The sequence below is a fragment of the Prionailurus viverrinus genome, chromosome B1 (genome assembly GCF_022837055.1).
Source record: "Prionailurus viverrinus isolate Anna chromosome B1, UM_Priviv_1.0, whole genome shotgun sequence".
NCBI classification, from domain to species: Eukaryota; Metazoa; Chordata; class Mammalia; order Carnivora; family Felidae; genus Prionailurus; species Prionailurus viverrinus.
Genome location: NC_062564.1, coordinates 161,885,002 through 161,904,397, shown reverse-complemented (window position 1 = coordinate 161,904,397; position 19,396 = coordinate 161,885,002). Strand labels below are relative to the sequence as shown.

Genomic DNA, 19,396 nt, shown 5'->3' with positions numbered 1-19,396 from the left:
GAGAAGCGTAGGCCGGCCCGGATATTAGGGCAGAAGACTCGGGTGGGAGCAGAAGCAATGAGCCGTGCGGCCCTGGACTGGTGGGCAGCCTCGGGGGAGGAGGACCCCGCGTGGGGCGCGGGAAGATGCGAGGAGAGGAACGTCACCCGGTGCCGGGTACCTCCCAGGAGCGCTGGGTCCAATGGGAGGAGGGCGCGAGCCGCACCTCAACCTGCCTGGGGACGTCACGACGCCGAGGCGGACGCCCGGCCAATGGGAGGCCGTCACGGGCAGGGGCGGGGCCCGGAGGAATTGGGCTGGCCCGCAACGAGACAGTTGGCGGAGTCTTGTGGCCGCTGCCGGAAAGGGGGAGGATCGAGCCGGCGGCTGCGACGCCGGCCTGCGCTAAGCCTCTCGCCCGCTCTTGCCTCTTACCGCATGGTGCCGGCTTCTCGCTAAGCTGGGGCGGCGAGGCGAGAGGGACGCACTGCCGGGGCGGCTCGGAGTCGAGGCTTCCCGTCGCCCGCACTTCCTCCTGTGGCGCCCTTGCGTGGCCGCCTCGGCCAGCGGGATGGCGGCGGCGGCCCGGGGGAGTGGCCGCGCATCGGCGCCCCGGCTGCTTCTGCTTCTGCTGCTAGCGCTGCTGTGGGCCCCGGCCGGCGTCCGCGCTGTCCCGGACGAAGACCTTAGCCTTCGGAACAAGGAACCGCCGGCGCCCGCCCAGCAGCTGCAGCCGCAGCCGGCGGCCGTGCAGGGCCCCGAGCCTGCCCGGGCCGAGGTGAGCAGGACGGGCGGGCCGGCTGCGGAGCCGGTGCACCGGGTACCAGGCTCGCGGCCGCCGGGAGCGCCGCGCCCGGCCCCGGCTGCCGGCGGGGGGAGGGGAGCCCGCCCCGGCTCCTTGGGGTGGAGGCGGCGGAGGGCCCTTCTTCCCGGGTCGGGCCGGCCTCGCCCCGCTCCTTATGGGGGAGGGGATGGGAGCGCCCAGCAAGGAGCCCGCTGTAAACCTCCAGTCCGGGAGCATCGGGATGCTGCTGAGGAAAGGGCGTCTTGATGATCAGATGTGCCCTAAAGAGCTGCAAGTACTCGTTCCGGGTAGAAAGTTTGTAACAGAGGACAGTGGGAGGCTTTTCGTATTCCCTGAGGATGAGAACATCGGCCATTTCATTGTTGAAAACGCTCATCCCCAGCTGCTTACCCAAATTCAGCTTTGTATGACCTGTGGTTTTTGCCAAATATATATGGATTATGAAGAGTGACTCTCACTTTTTACAAACGTGCTCTGGCTTGCAGGAAGTAACCCTCAGGAACGCAGAGGAATAAGCCGTCTTTAACAGTACAGAGTGCTGCAGCGTACGGGATGCCAAAACTAAATTCATAAGCATACCAGAAAGAACCCTGTCGTTTGGTGTTATTAACGACTTTAATGTATGTTAATGGAATCACTTAGTCACTTGTGTCCAGAACCTCGGCGGCAATTTTAAATGTCTTACCTGTATCGGGGAAGCTTTCTCCTCATTTCCAATTTGGACTCCTGAATTGAGGCCTCTGTGGTCTCTCTGGTAGGAGAGGTTTGGCGCTCAGCCTCCCAGGCTACATTCGGCCCGTCGCCGCCCAACTAATCTTTCTAAAACTGAATTCTGTTTTACTTCTCAGAAATCCTCAGTGAATTGTCCCCGCATACTGACTTCAGTCCATCCTCTAATGCAGGATGTTGAGGTTTCTCCCTGAGGTGGCGCCCAGTCTTTTTTAGCCACGGCACCCTTGCTCATATGCCAATACTCAAACCACTCTAACCTGAGACGCGCCTTGTGCTCCAGGGCTAGTCTCCCAGATGACAGTCTCCCTAAAAAAGGCTTCAGTGAGCCTGGAGCCCACTGGTCAGAACCTTTCCCACCTTTCAGGAACCCGCAGACACCTACTGTCTGTGAAGACTTCCCCATAACTTCCAGTTTAAACGTGATTTCTCTCTTGCCTGTTACCCCTGGGCTCAGCTGACCCTGCTCACCTTTTCCACTTCTGAACTTGAACTGAAATGCTGATTCATGAAATGTATTCTTAGTGTTTATCATTTAGCTTTCTGTCTTTTAAAATCCTCATCTGTCATTAACTTACTACTTTTCAAACAAGACTAGTTTGGGTGAAGTAACTTAGAGAGATTTTGAGTGTAACTTTCCAGGCCTTTTCATCAGAGCTCTAGTCCTATAGTGATTTTTGAGATATAAATAGTGGTAGGTGTGGCTATTAATAATACCCGTTTAGGCGCCTGGTGGCTCAGTAGGTTAAGCGTCTGACTGGTTCAGGTCATGATCTTGGTTTGTGGGTTTGAGACCCGCATCGGGCTCTGTGCTGACAGCTCAGAGCTTAGACCCTGCTTCAGATTCTGTGTCTCCTTCTCTCTTTCTGCCTCTCCGCCGCTCACGCTCTCTCTTTCTCTCAATAAATAAATATTAAAAAAATTTTTAATAAAATAATACCCTTTTAGACAGGGAAAATCCAGACTTGTAAAATAAAGGCAGCAGTATGCAATGATTGTATTAAGTGGTCTTAAGGAAGCTTGTCTTTAAAACTGGAGATGTGAAGGGAAGGGGCAGGCACAATCTAATAAGATTTTTGTCTTTAAAGTTGACCCTTGAACAATGGGTTTGAAGTGCACGGGTCCACTTATACGTGGATTTTTTTTTCCATACAATACTATGAATATTCTCTGTTATGATTTTAACATTTTCTTTTCTCTGGCTTTGTTATAAGAACACAGTATTTAATACATACAACATACAAAATATGTGTTAATTGATATCAGTTTATGTTATCAGTAAGCCTTTCTGTCAACAGTAGGCTGTTAGTGGTTGAGTTTTTGGGCAGTCCAAAGCTTTATGCAGATTTTCCAGTGTATAGTGGCTCAGCACCCCTAACCCCACACTGTTCAAGAGTCAACTGTTTTCTCGGTGGTTCTTTTAAGGTAGGAATTTATTCTAAACTCTCTATTGTATGGTAGAATCTAATGATCTTGTTTTAATTATATTTTCATCTAACTTTGATATGGCTCAGAATTTTTTTCTCTACAGTACTACAGCATGTTAGAAGAGATTTTTCTGTCATGTTTTCTGAACTACTTACTATAAGTATCATTTGCTTTTGTTGTCCAGTTGGTAGAGGCAAGATGTGGTCAGGGTTAAGTCTAATAACCATATAAGCAAGGGCCAACCATTGCTGGATATCTGAAAGTTTCAACCATTTTGCTTTGTAGTTACATCCAGTAGATCTTTTAAAAAGGTAGGATATTTAAATTTACTTTTTTCATGCCACTGTGTGAGAGTGGACTTCTGAAAATGGAGGGGGGAAAAAAAATCTCTCCTTTGTTGGTAGGCATTCAGGTGTGAGATGTAATAACATAGTTATATCTCCCAGGGTGCTTTGAAGCAAGATAGCTGAACTTCTGATAGGGCTTTCTACATTGGGTTTTTTGGTTTTTTTTTTCTATAACCAGGTAAAAAGGTTCACTCTCTACTCCTAGTTACAAATAAACCTCAGTTTACAAAGCCATGGAAAGAGTAGTTGTTGACTGCTTTGAGTCCTTTCCTTTATGCAGTTTATGCTTCTAGTGACTTACTCCGGTTTTTCTTATTCTTTCCCTGGACAGAGCATGTAATACAAGAAGCATTAAGTCCCTTTAGTTTAGGGAGATCAGGCAGTTTATAATTTGCTGCATATTCTGGAAGTCCAAAGAGCTGCTCTGGTTGCAGAGCACTGTTGATAAAGCCACAAAAGCCTATTACCTCACCCAGTACAAATTCTTATTGTATTTCTGCTTTACTGTTTCTTGGCATTTGTTAAATTTTTTTTTTTTTAACATTTATTCGTTTTTTTAGAGACAGACAGAGTGTGAGTGGGGAGGGGCAGAGAGAGGGGGAGACATGGAATCCAAAGCAGGCTCTAGGCTCTGAACTGACAGCACGGGGCTCGAACCCACGGACTGTGAGATCATGACCTGAGCCAAAGTCAGACAGTTAACCAACTGAGCCACCCAGGCGCCCGTTTCTTGGCATTTCTTATCTATGAACTGTCAGAAGGCCTTCTGTGCAATATTTTAAACTTTTTCCCATTTTCATGAAGTTGCACTTCTGCTCCATCCAGCCCAACCTCCCACTTCTAGCCTCTTTACAGCGAAGCTAGAGGCTGTCAGGTGACTCTTGTCCTACTCTTGATTGCTGTGTCAAAATGAAGTGATAATTATGTTGATGAATTTATTTGGTGGTATTCTATCCATCAAAGCGATTCGTTTAAAAAAATCAGTGAAACTAAATACGTTTAATACATTTCAAATCTCAATTTATAAATATATTACCAAACAGTAACATGTATAAAAATAATGTTGTTAAACTCATTAAAACAAAATGTATTGGGGTGCCTGGGTTGCTCAGTTGGTTAAGCATCTGACTCTTAATTTTGGCTCAGGTCATGATCTCACAATTCATGAGATCAAGCCCCATGTCAAGCTTTGTGCTAGCAGCGTGGAGCCTGCTTGGGATTCTCTCTCCCTCTCTGCACTCCCTTGCTTGCACGTGCTCTTTCTCTCTCAAAACCAATAAACTTAAAAAATGTATTTATGGGGTGCCTGGGTGGCTCAGTCAGTTAAGTGTCTGACTCTTGGTTTTGGCTTAGGTCATGATCTCACAGTTCACGAGTTTGAGCCCCACATTGGGCTCTGCACTGAGCGTGCAGAACCTGCTTGAGAATCTCTCTCTCTCTCTCTCTCTCTCTCTCTCTCTGCCCCTCCCCTGTGTTCTCTCACTGTATCTCTCTCAGAAATAAATTAAAAAAAATTTTTTAAATGTATTTATAAATTCATATAAATATGAATTAACAAATAACATTAAAAATAAAATATTAAAAAATAAGGGCGCCTGGGTGGCTCATTCAATTGAGCATCCAACTCTTGATTTCAGCTTAGGTCATGATCCCAGGGTCGTGGGATTGAGCCTGGTGGCGGGCTCCATGCAGAGTTTGGAGCCTGCTTGAGATTCTCTCCCTCTCTCTCCGTCCCTCTTCCCATCTCTTTCTCAAAAAAAAAAATAAATAAAAATAATAGTAATAATAAACCTAACATTCACAAATAAAAATCACTTACATGACAGTGAAAATTTATAATATAATTTTATCCTTTTTTAATACAATCTCTTAAAACCAGGTTTATCCGTGGTATCTTGTTTGTGTTTGTTTATTTTTTATCTAATTCTTTTTTTTTTTGAGTATATGAAATTTATTGTCAAATTGGTCTCCATACAACACCCAGTGCTCATCCCAAAAGATGCCCTCTTCAATACCCATCACCCACCCTCCCCTCCCTCCCACCCCCATCAACCCTCAGTTTGTTCTCAGTTTTTAAGAGTCTCTTATGCTTTGGCTGTCTCCCGTGGTATCTTGTTTAAGTTGCATGTATATTTTTGTGCACATTTTTCTACTTTCTGGAAAAGGCTTTTCTGACTGATACAATAAAATAATGGCAAGGAGACAGTTCTGAGCCCATTCTAAGCATTTTCCTTTAGACTTCTGTATCTCCAAATAATTTCACCTGTTGTGTGACAACTTTTGTTGAACGATTTTATTTTTGTGTTCTTGCTAGATCGGTCTCTTTCTGGGTAGCTGCCTAGATTTGGTTTCACAGGAAGCGTCTTCCTCTCTTCTCTGGTTTTGTCACGTGTAGCTGGAGATTCCCATCAAGCTTTCATGTTCTCGCCCTCACGTGTTCATTTGAACTGTAGGGCTCAGTAGGAATTACTGTTTTCATTGTCATTTTCTTCTCTTGAAGATCAGGAAAGCATAAAAGAGTACTTTTTAAATGAGGGAACTCCTCTTCCCCCCCTCCCCCCCCGCCCCAGTTTTTTCATTTGGAACTAATTTTGAGTAAAGATGAGTTTTATTCAGCAACTTTTTTTTCAATTATGAGGTGTTGACTCTGCTCTCAAGATGTAAATCATTTGCATCTCAAACCCAAATTAAAATACCGAAATAGTGGTTTCTGTACCAAGGAAAACACTGGTGCTTCATTTCTTGCTTTGTTCTAATGTCGTAACTGGATAGTGGATACCAGAATGCAGTCCCTGCATGCAACCCTCCTGTAACGCCGACATAAGTGCTTCTGTGCGCACACTTTCTGCCTCTCTCCACGTATGGGACGAGACTGTCATCCGTTCCATGCCTCTGCTCTGTGTCCATGTGCCTGTTCTCTTCTGACTTTCGGTACTTTCCTTCCTCAGTACCTTTATTCTCTCCCTTTCCTCGGCTCCTTCCTGTATGCTGACACATGGCTGCAGCTTTTTCCTATTTGGTAAAGGGGAAACAAGGCTGTTAATTTAACTACTTGCCTGTATTGGTTTCTCCTCTTGAGTTTTACAGACCAAATTTCTAACTAGGGATTTAGCGGCTTCTTCACTTTGCTTTAGTCTTTGCTTATCTGACTTTGGTCGCTGTCTTTTCATTGGAACTGTTTTTAAAGAATACCTAAAGCCTACCGACCTGCCTCCCCCAGGGGTCATTTCGCACTGTTAACCCTCCTCTTTGAGAGTCCTACCCCATTTCGGCTGTATAACTTGGATCTTCATAAGTTTCCGTCTTCTTATGTTCATTTGGGATAATAGTTCTCAGGTTTCTGAGTATCAAGAAAAACAATGAAAATACTAGGCATCTAGTTAGTCGCTCAGCGAATGGTGACTGCCCCCAACTGGACCATCTGTGGTGCTTACCTGCCTGCTCTATAAATATCTAAGACAGTTTTGTTGTTCTTTTGTTTCTTCCTCCTCCTCCTTCCCTAAGTATAGACATTCTCTAAGTCTCATTGTTTCCACTTAATCTAATCTCCCTCTGCCTTGGAAATCTCTTGCCTGCAGGGCTTTAGCTGATCAATTTAGGCTGCCAGCAGCCAGACACTTACCTTGAGGCTGTGCTGGCTTCAAATCAGGAATCCTGGTTCTGACGGCCTCTTGGAAACCTTCATTTGAAATGCTTTTTACCACCTCACGTTGAATGTGTCTGAAACCAAATCCCTTATTTTTATTCCTCTGTCCCACATGCTTTGTAGGAATACAAATATTTCTCCCAGTAAACCCAGCAGAAAACCTTACCATCGTCTTTGATTCCCGCCCCCCACTCCATTTAAAGTTCTGTTGATGTTTTCCCTGTCCTTCAGGTGCAGAATTTTCCCTTCCCTAACTTGTCTTCAACATTGGTCTTATGCAGCTGACCTCATGAATTGGTCCAGTGGCTACCATTCTCTACTTTCTGCCCTGATCTGTTAGTCATAATGCCTTAATCATATTTGTGACATCTACTCAAACTTTTAAGGGCTTCTTGCTTGCCTCTGGGCCAGTCTGAACACACAGGATTTTCAGTCTGGGCTCAACTTACCTTTCTTATCTTACCCCAGCCATTCATCTGATGGTTTACTCCCCGTTCTCAGAACATGCCTGCATTCTTTCAAATGGTCAGTCCTGGGAATGAGGTAAGTGCATGCACCCCAATGTATTTTCAAGGTAATCACTCCGTGAGTGGCTCGTATTGAATCCTGCTGAGAATTTGAAGGAGGCTTATGAAATGAATTTCAGGGCCGACTTCCCCACTGGTCAAAGGTTGCCCCACAGGTGTTAACTTCTCCATACTTCCGGGTAGTGAATAAGTACAGAGCTCTTACTTTTCTGGTTGGACCTGCCTGAAGCCAGTTGCAGCCTTCAAGGAACTGGTTCTCTATAAGGGGGGTAAGAGATTGGGTCAAGAGATCTTTTTGAAGTGGTGCACAACAGGTGTTTGTAATTATGTGCATGGTTAAAAAAATAAAAACTCAAAAGGTACAGAAGTATGTAGAGTGAAACAGTATGTCTCCTCCTCTGGTGTTCTGGTTCAGGGCTCTGCAGACTGCAGTTTACCACAGGCTCCTTGTCTTGTAAATAAAGTTTTTTTATTGGAACAGAGCCATGCCTATTCGTTAAAGTATTATCCATGGCTGTTGTTGCTACAGCATCTGATTGGGTAGTTATCACAAAGGCTTTGTGGTCCATGAGATTAAATATTTGGCCCTTTAAGAACAAGTTTGTCGACCCCTATTCTAGTCATCCTGGTTTCTTCCCTGTAAACACCCACTGGTAACTGTTTGCTGAGATTTGGCATGCGATAACAACTGTATACATGCTATATATACCTACCTACCTCTGTGCCCCTCCACAGACATACATACGATGACTGTATACATAATGCATGCTTTTTTCCAACTTAAAAATATCTTACTGATTTTTCCTTATTAATATATATAAAAGATCCTGATTCTTCACTTATATTTTAGAATATAGTATTCTAATAAGCTACCATTTATTTAACCAATTCCCTATTGATGGACATTGTGTTATTTTGTCTTTTATTATTACAAATTATAACATTATACATGCTTCTAATACAAAAAGATTAACTCCCTGAGTGTTCCTATCTTAAACTTTGTTTCAGTCATACGCCTGCCATGACACATTGTCCACAGTATGCATTCACTTTTACTTGAGGGGAACAGGATCATTAGGGGCTGGAGTTGTTGGGTTAGGCCTTTCTCATGAGGTTCTGTGTAAGTTGGATCTTGAGGAATCAAGATGAATAATGAAAAGGGGGTAGGAGGGGCAGTAGGGCTACATCGTTGAAGGCTTGTGGTTACCAAAACCTTCACGTGCTCTTGTGTCGCACTGCCCAGAACCAGAGCCATGAGCCATGGCGGTTCTTACGCACTTGAAACGTGGCTAGTTCACACTGAGATGTGTGTGAGATGGGTGTGGCAAGTAGATCGACAACAGTGTTTGAAGACTTAGTGTGGAAATAAAACTAAAAAGAATGCTATGCTTCCAGAGTAGTATCTTGGATGTATTGGAAATATTGTTAAAAATAATTTTATTTGGGAGCGCCTAGGTGGCTCACTCAGTTGGTTAAGCATCCGACTCTTGGTTTTGGCCCAGGTCATGATCTCATGGTTCTTGAGATTGAGGTCCGCATCGGGCTCTATGCTGACGGCGTGGAGCCTGCTTGGGATTCTCCCTCTCTCTTTTTCCATCCCCCGCTTGTGCTCTATCTCTCTCTCTCAAATAAAGAAGTAGAAACTTAAAAAAAAAAAAGTTTTATCTGTTTTTACTTTTTAAAATGTGGCTACCAGAAAATTTAAATTATGTGGCTTGCAGTATTTTCTATTAATACTATTAATAATATTATTAATAATATTAATAAATAAGCTATTAATAAATAAGCTCCTCTGGCTTATTTATCCTTCCATATGGACCGTAAGGCTCATTCTTAAAACAGTGAGGTAACACGATGAACCTAGTTTTACAGAGATTAAACTGGTTGTGTTGTGGTGTGCTGAGATAACTGTAGCTGAGCCCTTGCTGCGTCCTAGGCATCATCCTAGCAGCTTTATGTGTTACTAACTCAGTCTTCACAGCAAGTCTGTAAATGTAGGTACCCCTCATCTTGCAGTGGGGCTTGGGTCACAGGGAGGCAGACCTCCCGGCCCAAGGTCGACTGATAATGCCTTGGCTGTGGACCCAGGCATTTTGATAGCACAGCCACATATTGAACCATTACAAGTCACCCAGACGGTGAGTTAGAAAAAGGATGTGCTCTTTGCACACAGTAAGCACTTAGGCATTTGACAGCAAACGCATGGTAGCTGATAATTTTCTGACCCTATTATTAGCACTTTAAGTTTTAAAAATTGACCTCCATAATACCCTGATACTTTGGTTTTACATTCTTTTCACCGTGGTTGGCGGTTTCACACTTAATCTTTTTGGATATCCAAGCTGCAAGTTGAGTTTCTTGTGTTCTGTATATAGCAAGTTTTTAAGAGTATGTAGTTTTTTGTTTTCTCTTGTCATACTCAGGAGGCAAATTTTATTTTGTCGTCTTCATTTTTCACAGAGCAACAGAGAGGCGAAGTAATGTGGCCAAGGTTTTATAGCAGGGAGTTATAAAGCCATAAAAATATGTAGTTTTGGTCACTGTTTTGTTTTTACAAGTAAACATTTTCTGTTTGAGCTTGGACCTAATTGATCATAAACAATGTATATTTATTCCTAAACATTTTCTTGGATTTCGGATGATACATACTTTACAGAGACGTTTCTTCATACAAAAGGTGTATCAGAGGGGCGCCTGGGTGGCGCAGTCGGTTAAGTGTCCGACTTCAGCCAGGTCACGATCTCGCGGTCCGTGAGTTCGAGCCCCGCGTCAGGCTCTGGGCTGATGGCTCAGAGGCTGGAGCCTGTTTCCGATTCTGTGTCTCCCTCTCTCTCTGCCCCTTGCCCGTTCATGCTCTGTCTCTCTCTGTCCCAAAAATAAATAAACGTTGAAAAAAAAAATTAAAAAAAAAAAAAAGTGTATCAGAGAGGAGAATGGTTGCATTAATGAGAGCCAAGTTGCAATGCTTATATATATATTTTTTGATGCTTAATGACTGTAGAGTATTTGAAGAGAAAGGAAGCTCATTTTTAAAGAAACATCAGCATAGATGGAACTAAAATGGGAATGGAGAGAAGGCCAGAATTTCTGTGAATGGTACTTCTTCAAGAGCCGACTTCCAAGGCTGTCCTTCTTGATTTAGTTCTAATACCAAATATTTTCTAAAATGTTAAATTTCCCCAGTTTGTAGCTCAAAGTTGTAGTCTCATAAATGCTTAAATCTTGCTGATCTTCACTGTGGAATGGGACAAGTTTACGTTGTTAGTTGAGGAATGACACGCACACTGAAAATTTTCCTGTAAGTGGTCCTTCTCTTCCCTGGAATGGTGACTTTGAGCAGGGAATTTCCTACCTTCTCTAGCAGCCCAGCTCGGCTTCAGGTGGCTCTCTGGGGGTAGAAATCTTTTCCCTGTGTTAAGCTAAAACCTGACACCAAACCTGCTACCTGTGATGTTTGTTTTAAGTTTTATTTATTTATTTTGAGAGAGAGTGCACATGTGCGTAGGGGAGGGGGAGGGAGAGAGAGAAAGAGAGACAAACAGACACATACACACATAGAGAATCCCAGTGTGGGGCTCAAACTCATGAACCCTGAGCCAAAATCAAGAGTCAGAGGCTTAAATGACTGAGCCACCCAGGTGCCGCCCTCCGGTCCCCTGGGACTTTTTTTTTTTTTTTTAAACATTTATTCATTTTTGAGAGAGAGACAGCACGAGTGGGGGAGGGGCAGAGAGAGAGGGAGACACAGAATCTGAAGCAGGTTCCAGGCTCTGGGCTGTCAGCACAGAGCCCAACGAGGGGCTCGAACTCACAGACTGAGAGATCGTGACCTGAGCCGAAGTCGGGCACTCAACCTACTGAGCCACCCAGGCGCGCCCCCCCCCCCCCCCGGGACTTTTTAGTTCTACCTCTTGCTATCATACAGAGTAAATACACACATAGAGACTTTTGCGGTTATTGGAACAGAGGCCCCCAGTCCTTCCTAATCCCTCATTTGATTGTTTTGGAGCCTGAGTTGGCAAACTTTTTTTAATGGCCCAGATAATACTTTAGGTTTTGAAGCTACTTAAGGTCTCTGTTGCATAATTTTCCTTTCCTTCTTCCAGCCCTCCTCTTCCGTCCCTCTTTGTTTTTATTTTTTGCAACCCTTTGGAAATATAAAAAACACTCTTAGCTGACACAGGCTGGACTTGGCCCCACGGTAGCTTGCCAGTCCCTGGTTTTAGAGCCTCTTCTGTCTGGGATGATCTTCGGGGGGGCAGTGCTTTCTTCATGGTGCTGCCCCAGAGCCATACAAAACTTCTGTAAGAACTGAGCAGCACAGAATAATGGATTTGCCACTATTTCAAGTACTTGAAGTGCCTGTTGCTTGTTTGAGCTTGGTCACGTTTTCAGCTTAAAATGACTTTATTAATGCTGACCAAGACTTCGGTTTATCTTTTTTATTAGACCACATTACATCTCCTAGGATATTTTTAGACTTTAGCCTAGGACCATCCGTATATACAGCTATCTATGTCTATTTTTTTAATAGTTTTTAATTTTTTTATTGAAGTGAGGTGGACACAGTGTTATATTCGTCTCAGGTACACAGCACAGGGACTCAACAACTGTGTTATGCCACCTCACAGGTGTAGCTGCCATCTGTCACCATGCATGGCTACCATAGTACCATGGCTATAGTCCCTGTGCTGTACCTTTTGTTCCCGTGACTTATTCACTCCATTTTGCCCATCCCCCTACCTCCAACTCCCTGGCAGGCATCAGTTCTCTGTAATTATGACTCTGTTCATGGTTTTTGTTTGTTTATCCATTTGTTTTGGTCTTCCACATGTGTTTGTCTTTCCCTTATTTCACTTAGCCTAATACCCTCTAGGTCCATCCGTGTTGCTGCACATGACAAGATCTCATCTTTTTTTATGGCCGAGTAATGTTCCACTGTGTGTGTGTACCACATGTTTATTCATCCATGTGTTGATGGACACAGGCTGCCTCCCTGTCTTGACTGTTGTCAGTCATGCTGCAGTGAACATAGGAGTGCATATATCTTTTCAAATTAGTGTTTTTGTTTTCTTTGGGTGAATACCCAGTAGTGGAATTACTGGGTCTTAGGGTAGTTCTATTTTTAATTTCTTGAGGAGCCTCCATTCTGTTTTCCACAGTGGCTGCACCAGTTTGCATTCCCACCAGGCACATGAGGGTTCATTCCCATTTCTCTGCACCCTCACCAACACTTGTTATTTCTTGTCTTTTTTTCCTAGCCATTCTGACAGATTAAGGTGATACCTCATTACGGTTTTGATTTACCTTTTCCTGACGAGTGTTGTAGTGCATCTTTTCATGTGTCTCTTGGCCATCTGGTTGTCTTTGGAAAAAATACCTGTTCGGGTCCTCTGCCCATTTTTAATCAAATTATTGGGGGTTTTTTGGTGTTGAATAAGTTATATATTTTTATATCCAGTTATATTAAACCTCATCTTAACTGGAGCCATTTCTTGCTCTAGTCTGTTGAGAGCTTTCTGGAACCTACTTTGTCCTCTAAAGTGTTAACGGAATTTCTCTCAGCTTTCCGTTACCTGAATGCTTGATAAACATACCTGGCTCTTCCACTCAAGTTACAAGTAAAAATTTGAATGAGACATAGCTGAGAACTAAATCTCAAATCACAAATACTTAGAAAATAAGGTAGTTTTAGTATGGGGCTATAGCTGGTCTCTACTCTTTTTTAAAAAAAAATTATTTTGTAGACTTGTACTTGGATCTGCATTGTGGCATCCATCAGCTAGAGGTTTTGGTCATTACAAATGGCTTTCAGAGTGGGGCACCTGGGTGGCTCAGTCAGTCAAGCATCTGACTGCAGCCCAGGTCATGAGCTCCTGGTTTGTGAGTTGAAGCCCCACATCAGGCTCAGAACCTGGAGCCTGCTTTGGATTCTGTGTCTCCTTTCTCTCTGTCCCTCCCTTGTTCATATTCTGTCTCTTGCTCTCTCTCAAAAATAAGTAAAAATTTTTTCCAGTGTTTATTTATTTTTGAGACAGAGAGCATGAACAGGGGAAGGTCAGAGAGAGAGGGAGACAGAGAATCCGAAGCAGTCTCCAGGCTCTGAGCTGTCAGCACAGAGCTGGACGTGGGGCTCGAACTCACAGACCGTGAGATCATGACCCGAGCTGAAGTCGGACGCTCAACTGACTGAGCCACCTAGGCGCCCCAACATTAAAAAAAAATTTTTTTAAATGGCTTTCACAGTGCTTAGGCAGGAAATAAGTCTAATGGCCAGAAAAAACCTTAATTCGCATTCAAAAATAAAACAATTTTAAGTAATGATTTTTTTCAAGAAGTAGCTGATACATACATATATATATATATATTTTTTTTATTTCAGAAAGGATTTACACCAGCTGCCCCGGTTCATTCCAATAAAGAAGATCCAGCTACCCAGACAAATTTGGGATTTATCCATGCATTTGTCGCTGCCATATCAGTTATCATTGTATCTGAGCTGGGTGATAAGACATTTTTCATAGCCGCCATCATGGCCATGCGCTATAACCGTCTGACGGTGTTGGCTGGGGCCATGCTTGCCCTGGGCCTGATGACGTGCTTATCAGGTGAGTGTGCTCTTTCCTCCTAATGACTTCAGTGGATTAAGGAGACAGCGTGGTGTGGGCCGTTGAGTCATGGAATCATCCAGCTAGTTGGGTTGCAGTTTGGTTCCCAGAGTTCCAGAATTTAGTAAACAGAATATGGTATCGGTACATAAACCGCTGAAAACCATGTTGCACTTTTAAAGTTAAATTTTCAGCTATTCACAGCCAAGACACATACTTCTCATTTCTTCACTAGTTTTTGTCTTTGCTGACTGTGTGTATCCTGGCTTTTTTTCTTTTCAGTCCAGATAGGTTTATATCTGATATCTTAGAAATAGGACTCAAATACATTTCAGGGACATGTTGGAAACCAGTAGCTGTTGAAGGACATCTCGTAGTTACTGTGTTTGGTTACTCTGTTCTTACCCCATTATAATAAAGGGCTGAAATGTTCTTCGACTCCCAGTTTGTGTTTCTATTCTACAGGCTTCATTTTTTCAAAGAATTGGACCATGCGAAAGTAAACGTTAACACTAAATAATTAAACAGAGTGGAGTCTCTAATTCCAAAGCCACCCCAAGCTGGGAGGAAAGCCGGGAGCTTCCCCTTATAGCCAGACTTGGCTTGGAGCCTGATGCCGGGTAGTGGCCTAATGATAAGTTCCTTAACCTGCGAGCTTCAGTGTCCGCGTCTGTAGAACAGAGAGGATAAAGCCTACTTCCCTTGTAGGGTTGTGGTCCGTGTTAAGTGAGATCCTATATTGCAGGTGCTCGGTCCTCTGCCCCTCAGCATCTCTCACATCTGAAGCTTAGTTCTTCATGTACAGAACAAGTTCTGTTTCTGGCTGCTTGGACACCCGTCCAAGTTAAAGTTGTTTTAAACCTAAAATAAAGGAGTATTTTACTGATTAAAATAATTTGACCACTCTACACATTTTAGAAGTTAAAGCATTAATCATATTTCATAATAAAAACAATTTTTTTCTTCCAAAGGAAATTCTGACACAGGAAATAGGGAGAGTGGAGAGAGTTGTTAAGTGGTGACGTCATCGTTCAGAATGAGTATGAATAGTATCAGAGGATTTTATTTTTTAAACTTCTCTCACTTTGAGGGTAGCTTGAAAGGTGGCCTCTCTGCCTGTTCCCTCCTCAGAACCCGGTGCCCTGGGCCCCCCCCCTCTTCTCTCTGATCACTTCCTCTTCCTCAGCTGAGGGCCACCTTGGTCTCCTGCCCTGCCCTCACCTGTCTCCCCTTCCCGCTGGCCACGCTGCGCACCTGTGCTGTAGGCTGGTGCGGTGGTCTGCAGACTTTCCTTGTGTCTCATTTGGAAAAACTCTGCATGTCTCTCATGTGGAAGTTATCTAAAGCGTGTCATCTTAAGTTCAAGGGGTTGCAGAGATCTAATTTCTGGTATATTTTTCCTCATAGAATTTTACCCTAATGATTATGACTTTCTCCTTGAAAATCTCTTATGGATCACACTGTCATTTATTTGCAGCAAAAATTTGCATATAAAGTGAATTTTAAAAGAGACTGATAGGGGTGCCTGGGTGGCTCAGTCGGTTAAGCGTCTGACTTCGGCTCAGGTCACGATCTCATGGTCCGTGAGTTCAAGCCCCGAGTCGGGCTCTGTGCTGACAGCTCGGGGCCTGGAGGCTGCTTGGGATTCTGTGTCCCCTTCTCTCTCTCTGCTCCTCCCCCGTTCACGCTCTGTCTCTCTCTGTCTCAAAAAATAAACATTTAAAAAAAATTAAAAAAAAAAGATACCAATAGTTTCCTTTGTTAAGTCTTCAAATGTTAATATTTTTTACAGATTATAGTTATTAATAGTATAGTTGATCAAAGCAAACTATATCACAAACTACATACATTCGTATTACATATATTTAGCTAATATATCACACTACCCAACACATTTTTTTAAAGTTTGGAAATGCATCTTTTAATGAAATGATAGAACTATTCTTCTTTTTTTTTTAATTTTTTTTTCAACGTTTATTTATTTTTGGGACAGAGAGAGACAGAGCATGAACGGGCAAGGGGCAGAGAGAGAGGGAGACACAGAATCGCAAACAGGCTCCAGCCTCTGAGCCATCAGCCCAGAGCCCGACGCGGGGCTCGAACTCACGGACCGCGAGATCGTGACCTGGCTGAAGTCGGACGCTTAACCGACTGCACCACCCAGGTGCCCCAGAACTATTCTTTTTAAATTAGCTTATGTGTCCTTGGATGAATATTTCTGTTGATAGAATTAAGCAGGGTGTCGCCTCAGTTCTGATCTTTATTTTTTTAAAGCTTATTCCTTTATTTTGAGAGAGAGAGAGAGAGAGAGAGCGAGCACAAGTGGGGAGGGGCAGACAGAGAGGGAGAGAATGTGTTCTATCAGCACAGAGCCTGAGATGGGGCTTGATCTCACAAACTCATGAGATTATGATCTGAGCTGAAATCAAGAGTCATACGCTTAACCAACTGAGCCACCCAGGCACCCCTATTTTTTTTTAATGTTTATTTACTTTTGAGAGAGAGCTCAAGAAGGGGAAGGGCAGAGAGGGAGGGAGACACAGAATCCGAAGCAGACTCCAGGGTCTGAGCTGTCAGCACAGAGCTGGACACGGGGCTCAAACCCATGAACTATGACGTCATGACCTGAGCCAAAGTTGGACGCTTAACTGACTGAGCCACCCAGGTGCCCCTACATGTTAGTCTTTTACTTAGGAGTACTTTGTTTAACTGGCTATATTTAGAAATAATTGAGAAAATTGAAATATTGTTCATTTGTGTGTACTTTTGCCAATAAAGGATTTTATTTAAAATTGTATCACATCACATATTTTAAGTATATTTTTGCCAGAACCTTGGAGCTGCAGATATAGCTCATTCAGTTTATAGAAAATGTCTGCCATGTTACCTGATTGCTAAAGCAGTTCTAGTAGGTCCATAGTAAATCATCTAATCCTGTGACTCTCGGTCACAAAGCATTTGACTTGGTTTTTGAATTTAAATGAACATGATGGGACGCCTGGGTGGCTCAGTCGGTTGAGCGTCCGACTTCGGCTCAGGTCATGATCTCGCAGTTTGTGAGATCGAGCCCCACGTCGGGCTCTGTGCTGACAGCTCAGAGCCTGGAGCCTGCTTCAGATTCTGTCTCTCCCTCTCTCTGTGCTCCTCCCCGGCTCACACCCTGTCTTTCTCTCAAGAATAAATAAAGAAAAAAAATTAAAAAAAAAAAAAATAAATGAACAGGATATGCATCCCCATGACAACCATCTGCTTTAGAATTCTTCTAAAATGGACGATAGGTGGCTGGATTAGGCATGGCACCCAGCTATGAGAGTGCCACAAGGGCGAGGTAAGACACCGAGGGCTGTAGTATTTCCTTCTGATGATCTCTTTGCTTCGTGTAACAAGACTCTGCCTTAGGGAACATGCATTGTTTACACTGGTTGGAGAATGAAAGAGGCACAATTTCTCAGTGAAAGTTGTCATTCCTATCAAGGCCCAGGTACCCTATTTCTTTTCTTTTTTTTTTTTTTTAAATGTTTGTTTATTTTTGAGAGACAGAGCGTGAGCAGGGAAGGGGCAGAGAGAGAGGGAGACACAGAATCTGAAGCAGGCTCCAGGCTCTGAGCTGTCACCATAGATGTGGGGCTTGAACTCATGAACCACGAGATCATGACCTGAGCCAAAGTCGGACGCTTAACCGACTGAGCCACCCAGGGGCCCTGCAGGTACCCTAGTTCTAATGCCATGACCATTAGTTCCAACAAACATAATGCCATTATTTCTGATGTCATGACCTTACCAGAAACTTGCATAAGACCGGGAAGCCCCAAAGCCCTGTGTCTGATTTATGCCTTGATTGAAGACACCGGTAGTTTAGACCCCCTCTCTGCTGCCCGAGGACATCTATTTTTCCGTACTGTGGGGAAATGCACCATAGAAGGCTGGGTAAAGGGCATCCTTGTAAAGGAGACAGATGGCAACCAAGAAGGGATGTGAGAAAGGGAAGCCGGCAGGACTCCTTAACCACAAGCATGTTTTTAGGCAGATGAATTTTAGGAAAGAGAACCTATGGAAGTTGAACTTCTGGAAATAGATTCTTTTGCAAAATATTCATCTGTGTCCCCTCGTGAAGTCTTTGAGAATCTCTGGGAGTATGTCAGTCCCAGTTCGGAGATTGCACATTTGCAGCTCTTGTCTCTTATACGCCAGTGGAGGGCTAAACATGGGGGGGCCGGGGCGGGGGGTCACATTCCTGCTCAGCCCCTCACTTAGCTGGGGGCATTTACCTAGCCCCTCTGTGCCATTTGACAACAGCATGATGAGAATCCTGTGTACTTAAGAGGTTTTTTTTTTAATGTTTTTATTTACTTTAAGAGAGAGAACGTGAGTGGGGGAGGGATAGAGAGGGAGAGAGTCCCAAACAGGCTCCGCACTGTCAGCATGGAGCCTGATGCGGGGCTCAATCCCAAGAACGGTATCATGACCTGAGCTGAAATCAAGAGTTGGACGCTTAACGGACTGAGCCCCCCCAGGCGCCCCCATGTTAGAGTAGAGTTTACTACTCTGCTCTTCCTCCTCATATTCTGAGCACACACTCTGCTCTTTCTCCCATTTCACTCCTTAGCCACTTGTAATCTGATTTCTGCTTCTGACGTCTTTGCCAAGACTTCAGTAACCAGCTTCCCTTATTAGAGCTCAGTTTTCATTTCAGTGAGCCCCCGCAGGCCACATTCACGGGCATTCCCCACCGCTTTATTCTCTTGGCTTCTATGACACCATGTGCTTATCGTTCTATTTCTGTTTCTCTTCGAAAACACTTTGTACCAGTAAATATTCACATCCCCCACCATTGTATCCTTGGCCCATTTTTTTCCCCTTCACACTAACGTCCTTGTGCTGAGTGTTCTCCGTTTAATTACCTAAAAGTCTGTGAGTCCCATGTCTCTATCTTCACTCCAGATTTTTCTTGGAACTTCAACACTGCCACGATGTAGAAGGACCAGTGCGTTTGTAGCTCTGTTCTGACTGGTTGCAAAGTCCATGCTTAATGAGAAGTAACATCTCCCTGTTCCCAGAGCAAAAGTGCTTGAGTGTCTGAGGGAGTTTCCAAAGAAATAGGAAATAGAGGGAGAGTAACCAGGAGAAGAAAAAGTTACAATGCCAAGTAGTTTTTTTGCTCTCCCATGGAGATGTCAGGCAGAAGGCAGAAAAGATGGCTCTGTAAGGATCAGTAAGTATCAGGGTGTTTTCATTTTAAGACTATCTGAAGATAGAAGGAAAACTGAGTTTAGGAGATTTAAAAAAGCTCACTACGTTCCATTTTTAAATTTTAAAACCTTTTAGGG

At 43.8% G+C, this 19,396-nt stretch overlaps 1 protein-coding gene across 3 annotated transcripts in view; it reads left to right on the top strand.

The window, feature by feature from the left end:
• Nucleotides 1-297: 297 nt before the first annotated feature.
• The window catches only part of TMEM165 (transmembrane protein 165), a 35,796-nt gene continuing 16,697 nt past the window's right edge, over nt 298-19,396 (top strand). For 2 of the 3 annotated variants that reach the window (XR_007151421.1, XM_047854923.1), the window contains exons 1-2: nt 298-757; nt 13,844-14,069. Coding sequence is in view for 2 of the 3 variants with exons in the window: in XM_047854923.1 (XP_047710879.1) it covers nt 551-757; nt 13,844-14,069 (433 nt within the window). In the remaining variant the exon portion in view is untranslated. The remainder of the gene's footprint in view (nt 758-13,843; nt 14,070-19,396) is intronic. The other variant, XM_047854922.1, reaches the window with a different exon arrangement.